General features: G+C 39.1%; 1 protein-coding gene across 1 annotated transcript in view; it reads left to right on the top strand.

Annotated features, from left to right (window-relative positions):
* Positions 1-26,224, top strand: part of NWD2 (NACHT and WD repeat domain containing 2) — a 55,901-nt gene extending 29,677 nt beyond the window's left edge. Inside the window, exons 4-7 of the mRNA XM_065634648.1 lie at positions 17,655-17,858; positions 19,666-19,810; positions 20,115-20,704; positions 22,289-26,224. Of these exons, the coding sequence (XP_065490720.1) occupies positions 17,655-17,858; positions 19,666-19,810; positions 20,115-20,704; positions 22,289-26,224 (4,875 nt within the window). The remainder of the gene's footprint in view (positions 1-17,654; positions 17,859-19,665; positions 19,811-20,114; positions 20,705-22,288) is intronic.
* Positions 26,225-26,808: the final 584 nt, after the last annotated feature.

Raw genomic sequence — 26,808 nt, 5'->3', positions numbered from 1 at the left:
TTTGGGCAACATCCCATTTCTTGAGAAAGTTCTATCTATCAAATGTACCACTTCTATTCAGCTGGGTATTTTTTTTTTACTTCTCCATTACCACTTTTTTAATTCAGACACTGATCTGGGATTAAATCAGACTATTCAGAATTAAGTAGCAGATATGGGGTGATTTTAGAAAGTGTTTCTTTATGGTATTTTGTGCCTGCATTCTGCTATCAGGTGAAGAGAAAATGAAATTCAGTTCTTAAGTTAGTGCAGTGCATAAGTTGGAAGTCTTGAGCTTTTCTTGAGATATGAAACAACAAAATCCAAATTAACACATATTCATAAACACATAGTAGGAGGCAGTTCTGATAAAAATTGGTAATTCATTTCCTGTGACTCTTTCTTTGGGAATGTATGGTTCCCCTCTCACCTACTGCCTGAGCTCTATCAATACTTGGTGCAATCAAGCAAGAGGAGTTGTTAGGTTTTTTTGTTAGGTTATTTTGTTTGTTTGTTTTGCCGTGTAAAATCACAGAATCACAGAATGTTAGGGATTGGAAGGGACCTCAAAAGATCATCTAGCCCAATCCCCCTGCCAGAGCAGGAACACCCAGATGAGGTTACACAGGAATGTGTCGAGATGGGTTTTGAATGGCTCCAGAGGAGGAGACTCCACAACCTCCCTGGGCAGGCCGTTCCAGTGCTCTGGCACCCTCACTGAGAAGAAGTTTCTTCTCATATTTAAGTAGAACCTCCCGTGTTCCAGCTTGAACCCATTACCCCTTGTCTTACTGTTGGCTGTCACTGAGAAGAGCCTGGCTCCATCCTCGTAACACTCACCCTTTACATATTTATAAACATTAATAATCAGTGCCTATTATACGTGATCATTAGCCTTTACTGTAGGCAAATACATACTTGCTATTTTTGATCTACAGAATGATTTATGAAGATACTATTTCTGTGGGAAAAATACTTTCCATATGAATTTTATGCAGAAATCATACTGCTGGTCTCTGCAATTCACATGGGGAAATTGAAATGCAGTATATTTATTAAATTGTGAACTGCTTAAACTCTGCATTGCATATCAATACCAAAACCAAAATACATTCGGTGCATCACTGGAACCTTTACATTTTGTTGGGTTATGTTTCCTGGTAAATTCATAAGAGAGAGAAATACAGGCAGGATAGTAGAGTGACAATAAAGGTTATATTATCATCCCCAAAATAGTACTGATCATGAACAGTATTTAGCTATTATGGATCTAGTCTCAACACCTTTAACAACTGATAGAAAGATACAGGTGCCTCCACTAATATCTGAGTCATCTTCGGGATGACTGTTTCTCCATTAATAGCAAGGAGACACTAGGGAGTTAGACTGCTAATTTAGGACAGTGCTTGAGATCAATTAAGGATTTTAGCTATTTAGTGTGTCGTTAGTCTGTAGTGATTATTTGCAGAATAAGTTTACTGCCCTTTTATTGAGGTTGCCAACCTAATACTCCAGTACTAACCTGCTGTTGATTATGCCTTAGCACAGACGAGAGAACTGTCAGGCTTCTGTGCACTTCTCTTCAAACACAACCTGCAAGCTATGGCACGTGGGTGCTCCCTTCCATCTGTGCGGCACCACGCAGTCTCTGCCTGAACTGCTGTTCTTGCATGACTATGTCCTGAAAAATTGTAAAATGAAAGGGAGAAATGGAAATGAAATGTTAGTTTGTTGCCTGTAACAATTTGCTCAATTAAATGTGTTTGGGTTTGTACAAACCTAAGAGATTCTCTCCACCCACCATTCAAATCTCTAGTCCAAAGAATAGTAAAAAACAATTTCTATCTACTCTGAATAGTCATTATAATTTACATTATGTCTCTCAAATTATTGACAGCTTGTTGCTAATTTCAGCATTAACGAACCATTAAAAGAGAGCTAGCATTATAAAATCAGGGTTCCAGTAGGATTTTGAAAATACAGCAATTCACAATATTTGGCATGTCCTTAAATCACCCTGAAATTGAAGATGAAATGTGGTAAATTGAGGAGTGAAATGTTTTTCACATCTCTGGATCTTTTTGTTCCTACAGTACAATGCATGCTTTAATCACTCCATGAAATACACTGCTACTTGGTTGTCTTTGCTTAGTACAAATGGTTGATAATTAATTCTGAGCGCATTCCAGCTCAGAGAAAGTTCAAAATTATATTACTCCAGCTCTGCTGAATCTCCTCAACTCCCATTTCAGTTCTGATGGTGCTTTAGGGTTTATCCCAAATGTAAAAACCAAATATATACAGCTTCTGGAACACCTGAGGTACGTTTTGGTTTTGCTCTCCTGGGAAAACTTCCACACATTTTAATTTAGGGAGGCTAAAGCCAGTCAAATGTGTCTATATTAAAACAGGCAGTTTAGGGAGAACGCTAAGCACCCAGCGCTCTTTGGGAATTCAGAAGAAGTTACGAGTGCTTGGTACATTTCAGAATTTAATTTTCCTCAAGGAAGCAGCTCTATAAATAGTTTTTAAGTGAATGAGGAAAAATAGCTGGAACCAGACGTGGCACAACAGCCTACCTCTTCCCAATAAAGTATATTCCAAGACACAAATATCAAACTGTGAATTTTCTTCTCACTCTGCATCTGATTCAAAATCTGTCCAAATAAGAACTCCCTCTGGGGTCACACAACATATCGGGAATGGCTCCATAGGACTCATTGGCATTCATCTGAAGTATATGCTTGCGGACACTAATCCTGTTTTAGATGGACTTGACCGAGAGGAAGGATTTTTCTGTGAATGTCAAAGCAGAGCTTTGTATATTTTTTTGAAACTTTTCAAAATGGATAAAGTGATTACATTTTAAAGACCTAGTATGCAACTTTTCTCTCAGCAAGCCTTGCTCTTCTTTCACAGTCTCCAGACTAACAGTCAAAGGGTCTATATCCCTTTCCACAGTGTTTGCCTCTGAACAACACAGAATGGAATCAAGAACAGGGTGACATTATATGATTAAGGTATTGTGAGTTCCTTGATCTGCTTTAGGGCTGGAAATGTGTTTTCCTGTGAATCATCTCTGATTCTCTAAATCTAAAATCTAGAATCTAAAAATGCTTACCCCTTTTTTAAACATATCCCATTGAAAATAGCTACAAGATTCATGAGGGAGGTTTTCCATTAAACACAGAAACTGCCTGGTTTTTGGTGCAGTCTCAAAATCACATGCATTTTCAGCCTACAGTCAGAAGGCTGTATATATTTTCTGCTAAGTCACTGTACTTCTTTTTCTTGACGTAAATAGAATTTTTGGTGCTGCCTTCCAGAAAGGTTAAGTATTATATTTAATAAAATAGAGATATAATAATATAATAAAATAATATAAATGACTGTACTAGTGAGAACAAGATTAGCATAAGCTCAGATTTCTATCATTCTATGTATAACGTGTAGAGGAAGAAATAGGCTGCATGAGATTTATGAGCTTTATTTTCTCTTGACCCTCAAGAGCTTTACTGAACCATCTTCTGAGGTAGCACGGTAATCAACTAGATGTAATGATCTGCAAGTGAATCTGTAGATCAGAAAGCCAACATCAGCTATCCTGCAGAAGTGTGTGGGGAGGGGGAAATCCTAAACCTTGCAATTCTACTTCTGTGTAAAGAAAGAGCATACTTTAGAGTATTTAGCAGGCAGTTGATCAGTTCGAAGAGAGCTCTTAATGCTATTGCTTGCACCTGGCATGTATACCTTCCCTTTTCTCAAATACAGAGATTCACTTCAAGGATCCTTTGGTTCTCCATTAACAGACCCAGAAACAAACAATCCAGCTAGCAGTACTTGGGGGTTTTTTGTTTTGATTTTGTTTTTGTTGGTTTTGGGGTTTTTTTTTTAGGTTTGGTTGGTTGGTTGGTTAGTTTTTTAAGATAATCAGTGTATTATTTCATAGGGTACCTTTTTCTTCAGTGAAAGAGAAAGATACTGATTTATAAAAGTTAAATAAGAGACAGTATCAGTGTTCGTCATAGTGATACTGGTATGTATCCATAAGGTATTGCCTCTTTTCTATTAAAATATTTGCTTTCGGTGTAAGGTGGGTTTTTTGGAGTTACTGTTCTGTTAGCATGCAATGTAGCAACTAATTATCATATGCTTCTTGCTTTCACAACTGCAAAACATCACATAGTGACTTTATATTCCATTCCACCTCAAAAAAATGAAGCAGAGAATACTTGCTTAGAATGCTGTGGAGACTGCAATTATTAGTAGTAAACTGCATGTTCTTTTCTTGTTAACTGTTTTGCATAGTGTAGAAATTATATATATTCTTAATACTGTTTAAAAATAACTTAGAATAGTAGCACTACTCATGGATGGAAAAACGGCACATCACCTGGCACGTGTTTTTGCAGAGCAAATTCTCTGCCTCTCAGTGATACCATCGCATGGCACAGGAAAGATAGTGTTTTTATTGAGAGAGGTGTCATGACCTGATGTTCTTTTCCCCATTTCCCATGGGGATTTACTACAGAATTGTTAAACATTTGCCTAATGACTTAATCTGTTACCTTCAGGTGGTATTTAGTATTTAGTGCTTGTACACTTACCATTTATTTTAGATTTGATTACCTTTCAGTTAAAAATTAGTGTTAGAAAAGGCATGAAGATCTCCCAACAGAAAGCTACTATAGGTAAGGTTTTATTTTAACCTATTCCATTCTTGAAGAAGTATGATAAGTGAAATCTAAGAGGATTTATAAAGGTGATTTTTTTCATCTATATTATAAATGGAAAACTAATACTGGGTAGTACTGAAGAACAACAGGTTTTGAAATGTGGCAGTTCTGAAGGTGGCTTTATGAAAAGATGGATTTATACTTCATATAAAACAAATTATTAGGGTTAGCATTTTAATTGTAGTATTTGTTGATATGAATTAACTGTAAAGATTGTTGACACTGAATACTTTAAGTAATGCTATTCATTATAAGCTGCTGTCAAGTGTGTAAGTGGTGTGCTTCATGAAGCCAAGGAGAGCTTTAATCTCTGTTATCACACTGCTTGCTTTAGTCTTTATACTCCAGTTCAGATCTCTTCCACGTTTTTCTTCCCCTCCTTAACTGTTACTACAGTTTAGATTATTAGTTCCTTTCATAGGAATTAGTTCCTTTCATCCTGCAACTATGCTACTGTCCTTTCTAGCTTCCTACAAATTTATAATTATTTAATAAACCAGAAAAAAACAGTTCTTCCTCTCCAAGCGTGTGAAGAGTAGGGAACATATGCAAATAATTTAAGAACATACAGAAGGGACTGATACTTCCACATCACTCTTAAGTTTACTGGCCCATAATACTGCTAGCATTTTTGGGGAAGGAAAATTACACTCTTTCTATATGTGTCTTCTTGTGCAATGAATGATCTAATAATTTCTTTTTATCTTTGAAGGACTAGATTGATAAAGTATCTGTTCAGAGAACACCAGTCACTAACTGTACAAAATAACAAGCCCTGAAACCTATGCCAGCTGGCTTGGAGAAAAGAATGTTTCATTACAATTGGCACATAAGGATACAGAAATCAAGTACAAGTAATCAAAATCCATGAGCCATTCTGTGTGTAGTTGCAAAGCAAATTTGATGTTATGTTATGCTACTTGTTTCGTGTACTGTGATAAAAAGTGCGTTCTGGGTGCTGTAGAGAGGTGGCACTATAATCTGCTAGAGCTAATGTCTCTTATACTAAAAATCTGTCTTTGGGCCTTCAATTATTTTATATCCCTGCAAAACATGTTTATTGATGGTGGTTTAGGTACTTCACTACACACTACACAGTCACGGGTCATATCAGGCTCATAAGGGCTGTGTTATTCTCTGCAAGTTGTGAAATTATTTTCTTGACATTTAATTACAAAATTAGGTTTTCATTTGTTGAGTCAATGAATACCAATCTATTTAGGTCTAATAATAAAGGGGAGGGGAAAAAAAAGGCAGCAAAAAGAAATTTGCAGCAAACTCTCATTCCATGTTCCGTTTTCCTAAAGTCTGAACAGGTGTTAGAAACTCTGTTTTATCATCAGTGATCTCTGCCTCTGATAATCCTCATGAATTAACACTTTTTAATAACTTGTTACTGGCTATATATGTTACCGAGAGACATGGCTTAATTATGTTACAGAAAAGCATAAATATGTAGATCTATTTCCAATAAAGAGTGTGTGTATGTGTTTATAGTGGGATTTGGAAAACCTTTGCAGTCCTAAAAACCCCTCCTCAGCTTCTGCAGCTTTGGTGGTGACTGCAGAGTAGATGCCTCTCTAATAATCCCTTAGGTGCCTAATTAATCTCTTTTTCCACGTTTGACATTACCTTAATCTAAGGTCTTTGGCTCATCATTTATCACTTAAATAGCATCCCAAAACTGGAGTTTAGAAACTAAGCATCCCTTCTGATAAACACTAGCAAGATCACATTTCCCAGAAAACAAAGATATGGCCCCTTCTCTTTAGAGGGTGCGTGAGGCAGCATCCTTTCTCACATACAAAGCATACCAAAGAGGGCAGTAAGGTTTTTAACTCCTCGGGCTGGTACACAGAAGCCAGTGCCCTGTGCTCCCAGCTGGTGACACTGATGGGCTCAGAGTATCTTCTTCCTTTCTGGCTCCATGGTGCCTGTAACTCTGGACACATTAAGCAGCAACAGTATGAGAAGCTTTTCTCCGTTACCCAGACTTCACCTATGAGACGCAAGACAGGATTTCAAACCCTTTCACAGTTCCCTCTTGCTTGGGTGAGTGTTGTGATTGTTTTTCAAAGCAAGGGAGATTACACCACCATGCCCTCCTCTGAAAGACAAGATTGATCTCCGTGCTGTTTCCAGGGATGGTACGTTTCCCACTCCCTGTAGGAAGGGTAGTGATTTCCACAGACAAGGTTATTGATTCCAGTCTGGACTGGGTGCTAGTCTTTCATTAAACCTAGCTCTTGTAGCCCTTGTAGTTTGTTTTTCTACCCAGCCCCACTGTTATAAAGTGTTATGGAACCTGTCAGAGAGTTGTCAGGAAACTGGACTGCAGTAGGAGTTACCTGCAAGGTCCTGAGCTTTATGTGAGAGGAAAAATATACACACTTGTCATGAAATCTCCCACCCAATTTCAAAAAAAGAGCAAAGTGAGAATGATACATTTGTTTGGAAGAGAATCAGAGTGAGTAAGCAGCTCAGATCTATAGCCAGAGGTAGGCAAAATCGTCTGCAGTCCTTTCTCAGTCCTACCTTTATTCACAAACCTTTTTCCTAATTTCATTCTTTTTGACTGATTTTCTCACCGGCACCCATGCTCAGGGAGAGCAAAGACCCAGCAATGACAAATGGTGAAGGAAAAGGCAACAAAATGAACTAAAGTAGTGCTTCATGATCATGTAGAAGACAAGAGAAGAGTGTGGAGGAAGACCGTTCACACTTTCAGAGCCAGAAGAAAGGAGAGTTCTGATGAAGCAAAGCGTATCAGGGAAGTAGGTCATGAATTTCTTCTGAGGAAGCACATGCACTCTACATGATGGACTGGTTGCTCCTACCCACCGTGGCCTGAGAAATTACTCATCAGTGTTTCATATCTCACTCCTGCTAGGGAAAATCTTTGAGATTTAAAAATATTGCACTGTGGGTGAAGTTCAGAGTTGAGGGAGTTGGCTCATTTACAACCAAATTTGGCTGCTCTCTTTAATGTTCTGAAAGACAGTTAAGTGTGAAGAAAATCCACCATCATTTTCCTTTTGTAACTTAGGTCAGGGGTACAAAGTGGAACACAGGAGGTTCCAATTAAACATGAGAAAAAACTTCTTCACAGTGAGGGTGCCAGAGCACTGGAACAGGCTGCCCAGGGAAGTTGTGGAGTCTCCTTCTCTGGAGACATTCAAAACCTGTCTGGACACCTTCCTGTGTAACCTCATCTGGTTGTTCCTGCTCTGGCGGGGGGATTGGACTAGACGATCTTTCGAGGTCCCTTCCAGTCCCTAACATTCTATGATTCTTTGCAAATGTTACTCACAGCAAGAGACTTCAGCACTTGCACCTCATCCTTCCAGTTCCAATGCCAAGCAGTTTTCTTCCAAGGTAGTTCAACAGCCCTTTTTTGTTTTTCATTGAACCAAAACCAATACCCATTTCAAGTTTCTGTAATACCTACACCCCCCAGTGTACTTCTGCAGTGCCTCCAGGTAAAAAAGGAAGAGAGAAATTAGGGCATGGCTTTGTGAAACAATGCACAGCAATATTTCTCGAGACAAGGAACATAAATGCATATCCCAGCAAGTGGGGAGAAAAAAAATCTCAGCAAATAAATGTATTTATTATGCCTTCAGTTTTCTATTAACTTCAATAATTTCAATTAAAAATTATATTTCTTATTTTATGTTTTGTACAATCAGCTGACATTCTAAAACTAAATATATTTACCCATAAGCTTCAACCAAAGGATTGAGTTATCAACATGATTGCTATCACAAAAGTCAAATGAAAATGTTTGCTACTTCTCTATGGTATCATTTTTCCCTTGAAAACTAAACAGGACAAACAATGTAAAGCAACAGTCCCATCCCTGCTGAAAGATAAACCATTGCATATCAACACTCAAAACAGAAATGCTTATTTTGCAAGCTATCACTAGCCTCATTTTACAGACAGATAATCCAAGGCAGTGGCAAAAGCATCAGGAAGTTACCAGTTTCCATACTGAGATGAAGCGAAAGTGGAAGACTTGAAGAGATCTGCAGCAGCTCTGATGTTTTGACTGCTAAGCTGCCCTGCCTTACAACTGTTGGCCTTAGAAGAAAAATGCTGTTCTGAAGGCACTTTGACATGTACATCCTAGAAATCACAGATTACAAATTTTTTGGCCTTTTTTGCCGTTTTTTTATTTCTAATGGAAGCATTTTGGGGAGGCTTAATTCCAGTGCAACATAACTTTTGTCCTTTGATCACTACCACGAATAGGCAAGAAATGCAGTCAAATGTATTTAGTTGAAGAATATTCTCTCTGTGCATGTATCTGGAGGTGCTCACACTGTTCCGCATTGCAGCTAGAAGGAAAAAAAGGAGCAGAGGCAGCTATTTTCAGGACATCTCTTGGGCACCATCTACTCTGGAACTCCAGCTTCCTAAAACTTGGTTTAGATAAAGTGCATTATTACAGCTTTCTTTATCTTGGTTTCAGTTGTTCACTTCAGGTCACCTTAATGGCTTGGAGTTTGCCCCAACAAGGAGTTAACCTATATACTCCACTGAGATTTTCAATTAATTCATATATTTGTTTCTCTTCTTACTGAAATCATTAGTGCATTGAAAATAAATCTAAGTAAATATACTTTTCTGGTTTCAGTTCAGATGATTCACTGTTGCCTAGCCATTAGCATTTTTGCTTTGAGTTTGAGAAGAACTGGCTATTGTTCCCTTAAGGAATAATAATAATAATAAAATAGAACATTCTTTTCTGTTTGTTTCTGGTAGTAAATTCTCAGTTTCAATTCAAATAATATTTATTTATCAGAAACAAGGTTCCTGCTAATCCTGTTATTTTGTTGGAGTTTTTTTCCCAAAAAATACCTCTGCCTGTGTCTGAACATCTTATATTTAATAATTAGTTTCTATAGGATACTGTTACAATAGTGTTACAGTATACCAGCAACAAACTAAAAGGACCCATAATTGTAGTAAATTTCTTTGAATGGGATGTTAAATAGAAGGCCCATAAAAACTGATATCCTGGCCATTTGTTCCAGATTTTCGAGACATGATTTACCTGCACATTTGCTTCCGTCAGTTAAGCCCACATTTCTGCAGACCGGAGGGTAAATATACCTACATGTTACAAATTCCGTGTGCCTTCCCTGACTTGAATGTGCCACCTAGGCAGGTTTGCACATGTTAATGTCTTGTGTTACCACCTCCAAAATAAATATGAAAGACAAGACATAGAATGTAGCCAGTATACTTACAAAAAATAAGGCTTGAAAACAATGGAGCATTTCTTGTAGCTATGCTAAAGTGACTCTGTCTTTAAGTAATACGTACATATATATCAACTGAAAGAAATTGATGGGTATTAGCATCTGATATTAACATCACAGTAAGCCATGGTGCAAAAACGAGATTTCTCTGAGCAAAATGGCTATTTCATTGAAATGTATGGCTTTAAAGAGGAGAAAAGTTTTTATTTCACAAGACAGAGGCAGGAAGCCTGGAAGTGTAGGCTGGGGAAGCAGGGAGTTAAATCTCTAACCCCAGGATTCGTGGAAGGCAGTGAAGAGCAAGTGACCACAGGAGAGACAGGAATCCAGAGGACTGGCTTTGTAGCCCTTGATTAAGGCACTCATGCAAACTGTGGAAAGATGAGGTTCATGTTCCTGCTACAATTAATATTCGTTACTTTTACAAAGCTATGTGATTTCATATAGAGAGGAAGCTGCACCAGCAGGAGCTTTGACATGCTACTGTTGTCCCATCATTGATGCCTAGAAGCCTGATGAGTGGGTTTATATACCTGGTGACCACAGACTTGTCCTTCTTCCGGTTCAGGAGAGATTTTGAAACAGGCCTCTTGCTCTATGGGTGAGCTCCCTCATTATCTACCTTGCTCTAGATTATGACCCACAAGCTACAGCCTGGTCCTCACCAGTTTTCTGCCCAAGGCCTCCTGGTGAGGCATGGTGTGGGTTTCTACCAGACTACAGTGCACAGGTCCCATGGGGATGGTAGAAGGACATCTCCCGGACATCAGTGGGAGCAGCCTTTCCTAACCCTTGATAACAGATGCACAACATAACATGCCAAGGCATTTTAACAGCACTTAAGTCCCTACAAGTCAAGCAGCTGCTGAAGAACCACTTGGTGCATCTCAGTGGCACCTGAATGCTGATGTCAAGTGCCTGCAGGGAATTTTCAGCCCAGAGCATGAAGCATTCACTGAATCTTAGGTAATGTGAGATAGTCTCTTTCTCCTAATGGAGCTGTTCTACTTTGAATAAGTGATCTCCGTTTAAGCTTATGTTAATTTAGCAGGCTGAAATGTGAGCCACTCAGGACCTAGTTCATGAGTGGGCAAGGCTTTCCTCCTTTAGTAGTGAGCAGTTTCTGTAAGAGGACAGGGCTGAGAATTAGGAACAACAACTTCCACTATGCAGTTGTAGCTAAGCACTGTGTACCTGCCCCAGCTCTGAATCTCTCCCCAGGATTAATTCCCTGCAACTAATTCCTGTGTTGAATGAGGAAAATAATACTTCCTAATCACTCATGGATCTTGCAAAAGCAAATTAAGAGGTGCTTAGATCTGGACACACCAAGGTATCTTAGGTTAGAAAACTAATTGCGGTTAGATTTAATTCCTTCAAAGATGATTTCTTGAATTCTTGAATTCTTCAAAAAGCTGGCAATCCAGGACTGCTCTGAGAAGAGGCAGAGAGGATATATATATGTGCTTCAGTGTCACATAGGAAACTTCACAAAGACCAAGAAGTAAAAGTGGCAGGGCTGATCCCATGGAGCCCAGCAGAAGATCATTGGATCAGATCATTTGCCAGGTACAAAACTGTATTTTCAATGAATCTAAAGCTTTCTGTGTTGGCAAAACAGCAAAAAAAAAAAAAATGTTGCTCTTAAGGTGACAAGTAGCTGAAATTACTTCACAAAACATTACAAATCTGACTTTTCAAATGACTCGGTTTGCAAGTGTTAACATATAATCTATTAAAAAAAAAGTCATAAAACCAATCACTAATGAATATAACTTGCTGTTATTTGACCACTAAATATTCTTCTTTGGAATTAAATATATCTAAAATTTCAGCTTATTCTGTATTAATATAAGGTATGGTATTGGGATCCATGAACATTTTAGTGATGATGTCTGAACTAATTACATGAGATGCACTACGAATCCATCATATCAAGATCAAATCCAAATCTCGTTAGTTTTCTCATTTTGGTCATTATTGTGACTGTGCCTATAATTTTAATATCTTTCTACACCAAGAAGATCAGAGGGAAAAATATTTCACATCTGTATCTAAACAGTATTTTTTTAATCTTCATTTTATAGCAACTTCAGCCTCAGGCTCAAAAAAGCTAACAAGACTACTGCTGAGGTTGCTCCGTGTTAATTCTATAAAGTCTTGTTAGATACAAATGGTTGCTGAGGGTTTTATACATGTTTGCCAGTCTGGTACCTTTAAACAGTTCAGTCACCTTCAATCTAATGAATCTTTAATTTGTTGTTTTACTATGAGAGGAAAATGACTCGTCAGGTGGGAGATTTTGATTCACGAGTCTGCATATAAAACTGTCTCTTGGTACTGAGCATAGTGTAAACATTACTGTTTCCTTTAAAAAATAATTTCCTATAATAATTATCAAAATGCTGTAATGCTGTTATCACAGTTTGAAGGTTTAGGTTATTACTGTAGAGAACTGATATTTTTCATAAAGGCATGAAATAACAGCTTTTTTATTTGCAGACTTAGTATGAAACAACATGAAGATTGTGAGATATTCTCTTTTCTTTCAATTACATTACTTCATTTTTCTATGAAGAAATTCGCATTTACGTCAATGTACAGGGAATATGGAGAGAGAGGCATATATTTCCAGAGGCTGCACAAGCCTCTGGCATGGATGCAGTTCAGACACTGAAGCCCCTGGAGGAAAAATGCTATTCAAAGTGTCACCTTCTTAAAGGAACACCCCTTAATTCCTTTGAAGTATTCCACCACTGTTTTCCTCTTGGCTTCTATTACCTCAGGAGCCCCTGGCTCATCTCCATAAGACTTCAGGTGTGCTCCAGTGTGGCCAACACATCTCAGGGCCACCAGCTGAGGACCCTCACTAGCACCCTGCCCTTCTAGCCTTGGCATCTCATCCCACAGCTTGTCACAGGCGAGCCTGATATCGTCCCCCTCGTCATCATGTCTAGTTCAAAGCTCTGTCAATGAGCCGCATGAGCTCATGTGCAAAGACCCTCTTTAAAGTCCCTTCCAACTCAAACCATTCCATCTTTCTATGATTCTATAAGATGGAGTTTTCACAGCCTGTGTGTGCAAATGCACCTGTCCTAAGGCTGTCATTTAGCCTTACAAATAGTTTATTAAGATTCCAGCAAACAGGTATAGTCTGTTTACAGTCGTTAGTCTTTTTTTTTTTTTACTAATGAGCACTGTTAATAGAGAACATGCCATGCATCTCGAGGAAGGTGTGTTTAGGCGAAGAACTGTTCCCCAGGAACCTGGTGTGTTTATGTGACATAACCCAGCATTCGAGCATTGGTCTCTCAGTAGTGAACAGCTGCACTGACTTGGCGTGCCTCTTACTTCCAGCACTGGGGTGTGATAGCACAGTCCTTTAGAAAAACAGCACCGGTTACTTTTGTCCTCTCCAGAAAAATGGGAAGAAGTTGTGTTTCAATCAGTTAAATGGCCAGTGAAACTAGGCTGCAGATTTAGGCTAGTCTGGAGTTACTGGAAAGGAATGACTCTATGAAGAGTTTTCTACCACATAAAGTTTTTACCAGAGTATTTTTCAAATGGCTACACAGAGTCAGGTACTAACACCAGAACCTCAGCTAACTTCTGTTGGAGCACTGAGAGGAACCGCGCTGCAGTACAGTGCCTGGGATTGCCCTGCTCTAAATGATAGACCTGCTCAGCACAGTATTTACGATTTGCTGGTTCTACTTGTGTAATCAATTCCCTTCTTCATTCCAGTGCTATTCTTTTTATTCCCTGTCCTGTTCCTATTTCTATTTCTCTTTGTTTACTTGTCAATTCTACTGTATTAGAACATCAAAGACACTAACTCATTTAATTGCCTTTCTAAATGCACATATTCACCAAGTAGGTACCACAAATGTCCTCAGAATCTCTGTTCAGCTGCTGCTTAACTGTGCTTTAGTTGCAGAAATGCCTAAGTTTGGCTAAAACACGGAGCCCTTGCTCACTCCATCTACGTGAAGGGTTATTGCTGAGTTAAACACAGCCAGGTTTCAGAGGGGTACTCTCAGCCTGGCCAGCTCATACAGCTTGTATGCAGGACTTCTACCGCAATCCCTACAGTAGTTTTCTGGTGTGCGGTGAGCACAGGTACAGCAGACTGATTGGCACCGTTCTGCCTCCTGTTCCCCAAGCAGTTCTCACACAAAAAGTGTGTAGCAGTGGGGCGCTGACGTGGCCTCTGCAGCTTTCTTTTGGCCATGGTCCACTTTTTAAGCTCTAAAACTAAATGTTTTAGCCCATTTAGATCCTTAAATGATGTTCAACTGATGTGTTCCTTTCTTGGTACAGCTGTGAGCTTCAGGCTCTCCTAAGCACTAGATGTCAATGATAACGAACTAGACTCAGGTTTTACCTTGTAGTGCAACATATAGTCGCTCAGACTTCTCTTTCCTCCACACTTCCTTGTTCCTGTTCTCCCTAGCACTGTGCATGCATCATCTTTTAAGATTAACCTTGAAACTTTTCCATAGACCACAACCAAGCAAGAAGAGGATAAATACCTCAAAGTAAAGTGATACATGGCTTATTTTGTTGTTTATTAAGGTTTAAGGATGCTCACTGCCATTATCCCAAATGGAGGACACTCTTTTGTGTGATTCCTCTTCTGTGTATATCTATTCTTCCCCCAACTAATGCTAGACTTCTGTTAATAGCAAAATATTAGCAATGCTGTCTGTAGCACCAAGGTATACCATGGTAACGTATGTCCTCTAGTGTCAGGCTTTCAAATAGTATTTGCATAGGCCTCTGTTTTATTTAAAAGCCCATCATCCACAGTGATTCTAGTATTATGATGACGTCAAAGTTCCTTTTTATTGTGTTTTGCTCTAGTAGCCAGGAGGATGATCCCTAATGCAGAATTATTTACGTAATGTCTGTTGCAATGACAGATAAGGTACAAGTAAAAAACATTCTGTCTTTTCATTTTAAAGTATTGCCTTTTGTTATTTACCTATGGTAGAGAGAGAACAGCACAAACTGTACCAGAGAAGCAGAAAAGTACACAGAATAATTCCAAAACAAATTTAGTTGATTAAATGCAGTACATTAAACCCAGTTATTTTAATGTTGAAATTTTAGTATTGTTAATGAAGGGCCCAGCTATTGATCTTGGCTTGGGCAACTGTCTATTGAATCCACTGGACTTAAATTCAGAAAAAATGCAGCCTAATGAATTTCGAGTAATAATTGCTATACAAGGTAATTGCAAAACTTGCATAGCAAAGCTCCTTTGAGAGAAATTTATGAGATTTCTACATCAATCTGAAAGTGCAAAGGCTTGCAATTCAGCATGATATGAATTATTAACCTCACTTAAATAAAGAAGGAAAATTATATTATATTTGTTTAACCTCTGCAGCTTCAGAGTTCCAAAATTATAGGGCTCTTTGGATAGATCGTAACAGTGAAAACTTAGTAATTTTCTCTGGTTATCTCATCATGTGAAGCAACATAGCTTTCTCTATAGTCGGAATAGTCTAATAGTCAGAATGATCACATAGAAAAAATAAATTCATATAATGAAAATACTGGACCATTTCATTAAAATGATTATTATTTAATTCTAGTTACTGAACACATTTGTTCCTTCTTCCTGACTCCTTGATGTGCACCCTGAATGAAGCTACCATGGGGTACGAATGGGCAGCCAGGCAAACCCATCTTTCCCCTAATGCCTCTCTATTGGAGCAGCTTCTTGAAGGACTTGGGTGCTGGAACTTGTCAGAGAATGAAACCTGAACTGTGTGAACTATCACAATTCTACATTCTTTCATTTCTCCTAAGCTATGGACAGACATGGACTTGTTCCCGTCCAAAAGCTCTTTGTCATAGAATCATAGAATAGTTTGGGCTGGAAGGGACCTTCAAAAGTCATCTAGTCCAACTCCCCTGCAGTGAGCTGGGACATCTTCAACTAGATCAGTTGCTCAGAGCCCCGTCCAGCCTGGCCTGGAATGTCTCCAGGGATGGGGCATCCACCACCTCTCTGGGAAACCTGCTCCAGCATTCCTGTCACTGCTCCTCTGTTGGAGGGTGCCAGCCGCTCGCCATCAGAGCCAGCACGGTAGTTCATGTGAGCCCCTCCCAGTCTGCTCCAGGAGAAAACCAGCCAGGTTAGTTGACACAGTGTGAGCTGTGGGCTGAGCTGACCGCGGTGGTTTTGCCTGAAAGAGGTTGGGAGATGTTTGCGTGCATTGCTCGGACGTCTCGGCTCCCAGGCTGCAGCGTCCAGCACGGTGAGCTGCTTGAGCACCTTCTGCCGACACAACGTGATACAGAAAAGGGGTCTGCAGCCTTTATAAATGGTGAGGCAGGCTTTGTTATCATCAGTTATTGATTTTCAGGGTTTAGTTATAGCTTGAAAAGTTTAAAACAGTTTCTCATTATGATGAGTGCTTTAAAAATAATGAATATTTAGATTTTTATTATTTACAAACCAGGTCATTTACATTTTTAGGGCACTACTGTATTTGCATTAACATTACTAAGAGATCTTTCTGATTCAAATCAAGATGCTGATACTGTTAGTTGCTCTCCACATTAAGTAGTCCTTCTCATTAACTCAAAATCTTAACTGAATACATTTAAATGAGGAAAGAAATTTAAAAATCCTACTTTAAGCAAAGTGGGAGTCCTCCCTGACTTCTGTGGAACAAGATTTGAATGCTGAATTAATCTAATGATCACGAAGTTGAAAAATTTTGTTGAAAGAATCCAGGAGTGTCCTGCAACTCTATCTTCTATAAAGTTTTTCCCAATCCTTTTTTGCATAAAATATTTATGGATAGCAAACTGTGGAAATAAATTTTTAAAAAATGTATTCAGAGCATCACAACCAAAATTTTAATCCTCAGTTGTGAAGGTGAAAAATCTCCTGCGCCACAGTTTAAGAACTGGCTTCCACACACCTTTGCCTCTACGCTAGATATGTGCATTTAAGTAGTAATATTTCTATTTGGTATTTGATCAAAACTGTTTTCTCTTGCCCCACTGTTCATTCAGTGTACAGCTACTGGGGCAAAGACATTGAACATTTTTGCAGCAAGGGAATATGAGACAGCAAAGCAGCTTGTGGCTCTACAACATTGATCCTTGGTATTGCTGGTATAAGCCACATTTTTAATAATACCCATATGAGCTGTATAAAACATCACATGAATTTTGATCAAACAGAACATAAAATCTTCTGTTCCATTACTGTGGAAACTAAGAGTAAATTCCAAGATGCGTCCTTATCCTGAGTCCAGAGGAAAGGATTTCCACATCCACTTTTGAATGTGAGATTAATGCCAGCCTGTGACTAACAGGAATCAATTATACATGAGTCAATACTGTGTCATGAAAGCATGTTGGGTATTTTTTAATTTCTTCTTTTGAATGCCTCTGTGTTTTTATTACCAGCTAATATTAAGAAAGGCAATGAATCTACTTGAAATTTTACTCAGTCATCATAGTAGGATGCAGCTGAGTACAGTACCCCCAACAGTAATTCATCTGACACTGCATGTGTTTCCCTTCCTAGTAATTTCAAAGTCATGAAACTATTACCACATGGCTTTTTATGAAATTCAGATCCCGAGGAGAGTTTTTGCATAACTAAAAAGAAAAAATTAATCCCTACTTTCCTTCAAATACACAGGGCCTATTGGGAGAGAAGTATGGGAACATCCGAATACCGGGAGAAGTTGAGTCAGCAGAATTTGAAATGATCCTGGATGCTGCTGTGGAGGCCAAGCTAGAGACAAGGATTTTAGAAGAGTGGTACTGCAGGGATGAGAATGCGGTGCCACCAGCCTATTACCTCAGACCAAAATCTGAAATGCTGAAGAACTACCAGAATACTGTAAGTTAGGGTCACCTCCTTGCAAAATTCTTCTCCATCAGTTACAGCAGCGGGCAGACCCCAGGGCCAGGCACTTGCTGCTTTCTCTGAATTCGCTGCTACAGCCCTGACCACACCTGAGCAACTGGTGCTGTGATGCTCCTTTCCCACACGTGGTGAAGGGAGCAGCTGCGAAACACCGAGGAACACAACGGGTCACGCTCCCGCATCAATGCACCCTCTGATAACAGCTCGAGCAAGTGGACCGTGAGCATTCGTGACATGTTGGGGCTAGTGGGACAGTTGAACAGATTTCTTTTCACTTCCCTGATGTTGGGATAGGGAATACCTGCCCTGGTTTTATGCTTTTGCCAGATTTCAGTGAGGGGAAACACACATTTTCGCTTTTATCCCCATACAAGAAAGCTCTTTAACAGTCAAAAAAGTGCTTAGTGCTGTCCCAAGTCAGATCTCATACTTTTAACTTATCAGCTGTATTCTAACAGAAGATTTTTGAACACTGCTAATTTTCATTTTTGAAACAGGCATTTGTCTTTAATTGATGACAACTAAAACTGTATATTACCCAGAGCTCAGTTCTACTCTCCTACACATCCTATATACCCAAGGACAGATTTCAGTGGCCAAAAAATGAAGTCCCTAACAGAGTATTCACTTCATTTTGAGCGCATATTGTATTATACAAGAAAATGAAATTAAACTGTTATACTGCATTCACTTGTCGTATAGCAGAATGTTTTCTCTGTTGCATGAAAAAAACATTGAAAACATGAAAAACATAGACACAGAAATAGCTTTAACGAGTTGAAGACAGTATAATGTGACTAATTCTGAAGTATTGATCACAAGGGAGAGAGCAAGTTTTGTAACTTTGCATTGTTTTGCTAATGCCCACAACATCCCTTTGAATAAAGCTTGGCTTTTTTGTTATTAAAACTTTGTACCTTTCTTCAAGCTACTGACACACAGGAGTAAATAAAAAGATTTTCCTAACTTAAAGCTAACGTAGAGCTACATCTCATAAACTAACAGAAAGTAATAAAAGATACATAGCCTTGAACATGTCAAGAAAGAGTTGCTCGGGAGTTTATCCTGGCGGCTGTTGTTTTTCCTGCCACACCCCCCAGAAAACTGGAGACCCCTCCAGCACTCACCTGCAGTCAGTAATGCAGCCGTGATCACCAGCTGCCTCAGAGAAACCTCCACTGTGGCATCTGCGAGATGCCATCTGAAAGGATTAGCGAATTTATATTAGTCCCTGTCTGATGACAGCAAGATTACTTTTACTATAGCAATGAATTAACAAAGTAACATCATATATATCGCATATTTCTCAAATATGGTAGCTAATATGAGGTGCTTAATTACACGCACCAAGAGCCTCATTTTCAGTTTTGAGATCCAAGTTTAAATTATTAGTATTATCATTATTGCTTCTCATTAAAGGAGCAATAATTTTAGCAGCATCGCTGCTGCTTTGTTGTCATTATTTCAGGCTTGGTTCTTAAAACACTCCTTCTCTAAAGGTGTTATTGGCCTTATTCTTGAAAAATATTGCATTAGCATTACCCTACAGTAGGAATTCAGAAAATACTCAACGTGGCTAACTTTTATAATTCTAAAAAGAAATACATTATGATTATCTGCAGTATAAAAAGTCGAACTCTATTTAGTTTTAGTGTATGTGTTTCTCTGTTACTATGTTATTTTACTATGTTATTTATAACCTTGAATATTAGACTTTTACTTTCTGAAGTTGTAGATGTGTGTATTACAGCTACTATTTAACTATGGATATTTTTAAAAGATGGAATCTTCTTCAAACTCTGTGAATGAGAACAAATGGCAAGATATATCAGAAGAGATTAAGAAGATTTTTAAGACTGCTGTGAAATTGCTGTATGAGAAAGGAAAAATGAAACACAGCCAAGCAAAGAGATATCTTTCCTCCGGTAAAGTTCAGACTAACTATTTCTGTATATTCATTTATTATCTTTTCTATCAACCTTTCCAAAAACATGAAAATATATTTCTGTTGGCATTTCTCATATAACTGAAGAGGAAAAAATGTTAATTGTGCTTACTTGAGACCAATACCCCTATGAAAGCACCCAGTGATTTTTCTGTGCTTTTTCTGGTTTTTTACAGAAAACAGATGCAGTCATTTAAGAGTCTGTATGTTGGGGGTGAGGGATGTTCTTGAACTGTTTATAAAGAAAAGATAACAGAGACTCCGTGTTCTCTTTTCATCCTCAGCTATTGAAGATGAACTTGATTTTGCCTTGGGTAAACAAACACCAGCTTTCCTAAAGAAGTGTGTTTGCTACATTCGGAAAATTGCCAACATTGAGCGTTTTGTTAAAATTCCAGAGATGGGAAAATACATGGATGTGGTACATACAGCTGGGAAGTTTCTACGAGATCCTGAAGCCCATGAGAAACTAATCAAGCTCAGGGATGAATTCATTCCTACCATTGTCGCATCATCGAATCTGAGAGTGTACACGTCCGTCACTCACTGTGACATGAAACTGGGCTACTCCCAAGAAGTGGAGAACCATTACATCGAAGGACTTGGTAAACAGTTCTATGAAGACATGATCGATATAATCCAAGCAACAGTGCAGCAGAATTTTGACACCGAGACAGACTTGCTTTATGATGAAGTTCTTCAACACTCATCGCTATGTAAAACATACTCTACTTTTTATGAATATAGATGTGAGGCATTAAACATAGTTCACAAGTACGTTCTACCTAGCAAAATAGGACACATTAACCCTCTTATCATATATGGAGGACCATGCACAGGGAAGACTCTCTTATTAGCCGAAGTGGCAAAGAAGGTAAAGAAATACTTTACATAATATGGTGATGTTAGGAGCATTAGTGTGTAAGGGCCAACTTAGTTTTCATTCTTCCTTTTGTTAACAGATCTGATATCAGCCCTCAATATATAAAATAAAAATAATTAAAAGTATATTCTGCATATTATTGTACACATATTCAGAAAAAGACTTAAGTTTCAATAATGTGTCTGTATCATGTACTTAGCCAAAACAAAAGGACTTTATCAGAGCTTTTAAAAACCTAATAGGAATCAATATATTTTTAAATTAACAACATATATTTTAGAAGGATCTCTTTCCTTCTTGTTCTGCTATGGTCCTATGAATCTGGAACTGTCTAAACATCATATGCTGGTTTTGTTCTTATTCACAAATACAACATGTCTTTCCAAGTCATGCCACCTTATGTTCTCATCAGAAATTATTCCAGAATTAGTCTGGTACACTTGCTACTAATCTATCTGTAATAACCTGCAAAAATACCTGTACTTAGCTATCTGACATATGCTGTTTAAGTCATTGAGCTGAGTACTACAAGGAGATGAGTGAAACACTATGTGCAAGGCAGGACCAAATGTAGAAAAAGACCAAGCTGGCATCTCTAAACCTAATTCTCCAGCTGGGAGTCCCAACTTTGACTTCTCTGCAGGGTGCTCAGCAAATTTAGCACAGTGGGCTGAGAAACAGCCATATCAGCCAGAAGGAAATGGAGAAAGGAACAATAATGTTTAAAATCTGGTATCTTTCCCAAATGTGACTTCACATTAGTTGCTTATATGAAACTGGGATTTGTAACTCAAGATCTCACTTCAGATCTGCATACATAAGTTAACCTAGAGACTCTGGTTACGCTTTTCTTTTAAAATATTCCGTAATGCAGTGAAGTGAGAAGACTTAGCAAATAAGAGAACTGAGTGTGTTAGCCTGCTTAGACTGAGAGGATTTAAAGCCACATTCCTCACTTGCTTAGAGATACTCACAGCAAGAGATACTTTTTACCCATTTCGGCAATGCGCAAGAGCAGAAGTCACAGGCGCACCAAGGCTGAGCGTGCTTCTGTGGTCCAGGAATTAAGGTAACCAGCGAGTAAAGGGCAATCTGTACTCTGATCCCTGTCCTCCAAAACCATCAAGACATGCATTTATACTCAGCTGGGAATCGATGTTAAACAAGTTTAGGTGGCAAGCTGGACTGGCTCACCAAGGATGACATTGCGTAGTGTCTAAGGAAGTTATTAAGAGAATCTACCTACTGACTTTCAGAAGTGAGACACAGATTTTGCAAGGAGTACCCTGGGATTTATGGACTACATTCTACTCATTTCCTCTTAGACAAAAGCCTTTTTTTGGATCTGGGTCTTAGTGTTTTGGGATATTACTTCTGCTAAACAAAGGTGACATATGATATGATTTTAATTCAGTGTATATAAATCAAGCCAACCTTGAACACTGCTGGTGAAAGCATTTCCATTCAACCAGTAACATTTTAAAAGGTTTATTTATATATATAGGCAATCACTATTTATAAACTCTGTTACTGTGCTTCATTTAGAGATTAACTAAATTATGCTCCATATTCTAGGCTTATTCCTGGTTGCAAGAAGAGATGGGACCAGATTCCGACCCTGTGGTAGTTATAAGGTTTTTGGGATCCACTGAAACAAGTACAGATCTGAAGAATATACTTCAAAGCATTTGTGAACAATTAGCAGTCAACTATCGTTGCCTCGTACAAAGTTATCCAAAAAAGATTCATGATCTTCGGGACTTGTTCATCAATCTCTTGAATGAGTCCTCATTCCACAGGCCGCTGGTGATAATATTTGATGCCCTAGAACAGCTAACAGATAGTGATGATGGTAGGAAGCTCTGGTGGCTTCCCATTCACCTTCCACGTTCAGTACGGATAGTTTTGTCAACACTGCCAAATAAGCATGGGATCCTGCAAAAACTGAGGTGCCTTATTCATGAAGAAGACAACTACATTGAATTGACTGCAAGGGACAGAAAGATGTGTAGCCAAGTACTGAAACATCAGCTGTTGCGAGTTAAAAGGAAAGTAACATCAGGGCAACAAATCTACGTCAATGAAGCATTCTCCAAGTGCACGCTGCCTATGTTTGTGAACTTAACCTTCAGAGAGGTCAGGAACTGGAGATCTCACAAAGATGTGGATGAGTCCTCCCTCTGTGTCACTGTCCATGAAAGCATAGAGCAGTTGTTTTGGTCACTGGAAAACAAGTGTGGATCAAGACTATTGTCAAGGGCACTTGGCTACATCACTATGTCCAAATCTGGCCTGAGTGAAATGGAACTGGAAGATATTTTAGCCCTTGACAACAGTGTTATGTATGAACTGAGTGAGGGTGTCAGAGAAAGTAACCCACTGAGAATTCCCTATATATACATTGCAAGGCTTAAGGAGGGCTTACAGGGGTACTTAATAGAGCGACAGGTGAAAAATGTAACGCTGCTTCTTTGGGCAAATAGGCACTTGCAACTAATTGCCCAGAAAATGTATCTGCACAATGAAGAAGATGTGCAAGAAATGCACACAGTCATGGCAGAGTATTTCCTTGGTGTTTGGTCTGGTGGACGAAGAAAACCTTTTTACAGCAATGACCAATATTTGAATGGTTGTCCTGACCGTGACAGGAGAGGCCAGAGTGAGGAGGAAAAGCACTGCATGGATCAAGCTGCTTTTGATAGGCAGGCACCTGATCAGCCGTGGGTCTTTCAGTGTAATCCATTAGAGCCTGATATCTTTTTTATCAATCACAGAAAAATGACAGAGCTTATTCATCACTTGACAAGATGTGGAAGAACAGATGATCTTCTGTATGGAGTCATTATGAACTTCAGCTGGCTCTACACCATGATTAGAATAGGGCAGTTTGATAAAGCACTTTCTGACATAGAACTGGCTTACACCTACTCGCAAGAAAAGGAGCTGAAATTTCTGGCCAGTACCCTCCGAAGTATAAAGTTCAAAGTAGTAAAATACCCAGGTTCACTCTCTGCTGAGTTGCAGCAGAGGCTTCTCCCAGTAGTAAGTTCGTTGCCCAAACTCAGACATCTCCTCTTAGAATGTGACAAGGACGGGCCTAAATACTGCTCTATCGTCCCTTTGCATTCCTCCATGGATGTGACTTACAGCCCTGAGCGCCTGCCGCTCTCATCCAGCTACATGCATGTCACTGAAATTTTGCCAACTTTTAATCCCAGCACAATTATTGCTGCTTTAGAAAATGGCTCCATCAGCACTTGGGATGTAGAGACCCGCCAGTTACTAAGGCAGATTACAACAGCTCCATCTGTTATTTTAGGAATGAAGCTTACTAGTGATGAAAAGTATCTTGTAGTGGCTACAACAAAAAATACTCTTTTGATATATGATAACGTAAATTCCTGCCTTCTGTCTGAGGTAGAAATTAAGGGGTCAAAACACTGTGGAATTGGGGGAGGCTCCAGTTTTATAAACGGCTTTACGTTATCAGTCAACCATGCCCTTGCTTGGCTGGAGGCCAGCAAAGACGTTACTGTGATAGATCTGCTTTACGGTTGGCCTCTGTATCACTTCCACTGCTGGTACGAAGTGACCTGTGTGCGGTGTTCTCCAGATGGAGTTTACGCGTTCTGTGGACAGTATTTGAACACCGCCACCGTATTTCACTTGGGCAGTGGAGAGAAGCTGGCCACTGTGACCTCTGAATTTTCCAGTGGATTTGTGAAATTCCTTCTCATCCTGGACACAGCCCAAGAAATGGTGATGGTGGACAATGAGGGTAGCCTCTCTGTTTGGAATACGGAGGAAATTGCAAATCCCCAGCTTACAGATGACTTCGACTGCAGAAGGGAAGACACTGAAGTTGTCAGCATAGAGCTTTCTGAAGACCAAAGTGCAATTTTAATTTGTAAGGTTCTCAGCATTGAACTTCTTGACACGCATGTGTGGAAGGTGGCTGAGAAGTTTAGAGCTAAACACAATGAGCGCTTTATATCTGCCGTGTTGTCCAAAAATGGCAATTGTATAATTGCTTCAATGGAAAATACCTCAGCCATTTTTGTTTGGAGAAGAGATACGGGACAGTGCATGGCAAGCTTACAGGAAATCTCAGGAACTATAGTCAGGCTAATTAAATCAAATCACCATAACATGCTGCTATCCTTATCCACCAGTGGTGTCCTTTCTATTTGGGATATAGACATCATAACTGCTATGTCCAATATCGACAAATCTGGCAAGCCTATCCAAAGACTGGTGTTACCAGCCAGAGGTGAATTAATATACACATTGGATGGATCGGATTCTGTCCATAAGTGGAACTTCAGCACTGGATTTATTGAAGCTGTGTTCAAGCACGAAGGTATTGTTGAAAACTGTGTGCTAACCTCATCTGGAGAGATAATGGTTACATCAGATGATAAATGCAGCCAGTACGTATGGCACACGGTTAGTGGCGAAAATATCTTTCGCATTAATGGACAAAAAATCTCAGAGCTAATGATTACTCACAATGATCAATTTGTAGTCTCTCTCTGCGAGCAAAATGCATCCAGAGTCTGGCGACTGGCTACAGGACACAGGGTTTGCAATATTTTAGTTGCCTTACAGAATGCATTTATTACAACTGCAAATACTTTTGTAGTCGGAATGGCAAAGAATAAAGTGTTGGCAGTGAGTCTCTGGACAGGCAGTATAACCAAGAAGTTTTGCTGTGATGATGGTGCAAGCATCGTGGATATTAAACTGATACCAGACTGCCCAGATATTATAGTATTTATAACATCTACTGAAACTGTGAATATCTGGAGCCTAACAGAGGAAGTCATCTGCAGACGTGTACAATTGCCTACAAATTTCTTAAAAAATTTGGAAGACTTTGAAATATCCCCAAATGGGAAGCTAGGAATTATAACCCGTGGTGATGAGAACATCAATGTGCTTGATTTATACAGTGGAAAACTTCGCGTAGTTCACGCCCCAGGTGTCATCTGGCGGCAGAGGCTGTCTCGGGATGGCCGCTATCTTGTGTACATCTGTTTTCGCAGTGAAGAAGATGATGACAATGGTGCAGTCTCTAGTTTAATAGTAATGAGGCTAGCGGATGGCAAAAACATCGGTGCCTGTTCTCTTTATAAAACCCCCACTTTTCTTGCACTCTCACAGAGACATTTAAATATCATTATTGGATTTGATGACGGAAGTATAGGTACTTACACTGTAGTGGATCGAGTCGACGCTGCACTGAAAATCAAAATTGCTACGTCAAACAGTCGTCAGATTTTCAACAACACAACACAGGTGATTAGGCCAAAATGTCACAATTATAGCTTCAAAGTGACTGCAGACTGCATTTGGAGGGAATCGACGGAAGTATTTGCAAGGGACAGCCCCATTACAGTTACAGAGCCTGAGGTGAGTGAAGCAACACCAACCAAAAAACACAACTATTGCTATGAGAGAGTGTGCTCAGCCATAGATTGCAGAGGACACAGTTTTGCTGCTGACAACTGAGTAACCGTCCGGACTAGCTTATCTGGGTAATAGTATACATGCATAGATTTGTCTACTGAATTCACGTAAAAACCAGTGCGTTTCTTGGAAGACAGACAAACAGCAGAGGGCAGACCAGCTGTTTTTTTCCTTGACAAATATTCTTACATTTATGTAAACAAAAGCAGCAAACATAAAGCAAATGGGCTGCAGGGTTTTTTAAATTTCGGAATACAAGGTTCAGTCCAGGATTTCACCATGGCCTTGATTAAAAATTTGTAGCAATACTATCAAAATTGTTATGCTATTACAGAAGTTACGCGATCTTATCTGGGGTCAACAAACTGTTTTAACTTAGAACTAAAGCTCCGCATGATCAGTGAGAAGAGGCAGACCACTATTTTATATACCAAGTCGCCTAGATGGGTCTATAGCTAACAGCCAAGTTTATACCCACTTGCAAAAATGTGTTTTTCTGCTTGATGGTGCAATGACAAGATATGACCTGCCAACCTGGAGCACTTGATACATTCCGTCATAATTTTTAAAATACCTGCCTTTTTTTCTTTTTTTTAATTGGGATTAATCTTTGGATTGAAAGGAGT

Source organism: Caloenas nicobarica, chromosome 4 (genome assembly GCF_036013445.1).
Source record: "Caloenas nicobarica isolate bCalNic1 chromosome 4, bCalNic1.hap1, whole genome shotgun sequence".
NCBI classification, from domain to species: Eukaryota; Metazoa; Chordata; class Aves; order Columbiformes; family Columbidae; genus Caloenas; species Caloenas nicobarica.
Note: the sequence above shows the minus strand (reverse complement) of the source record. Positions and strands in the feature narration are given on the sequence as shown.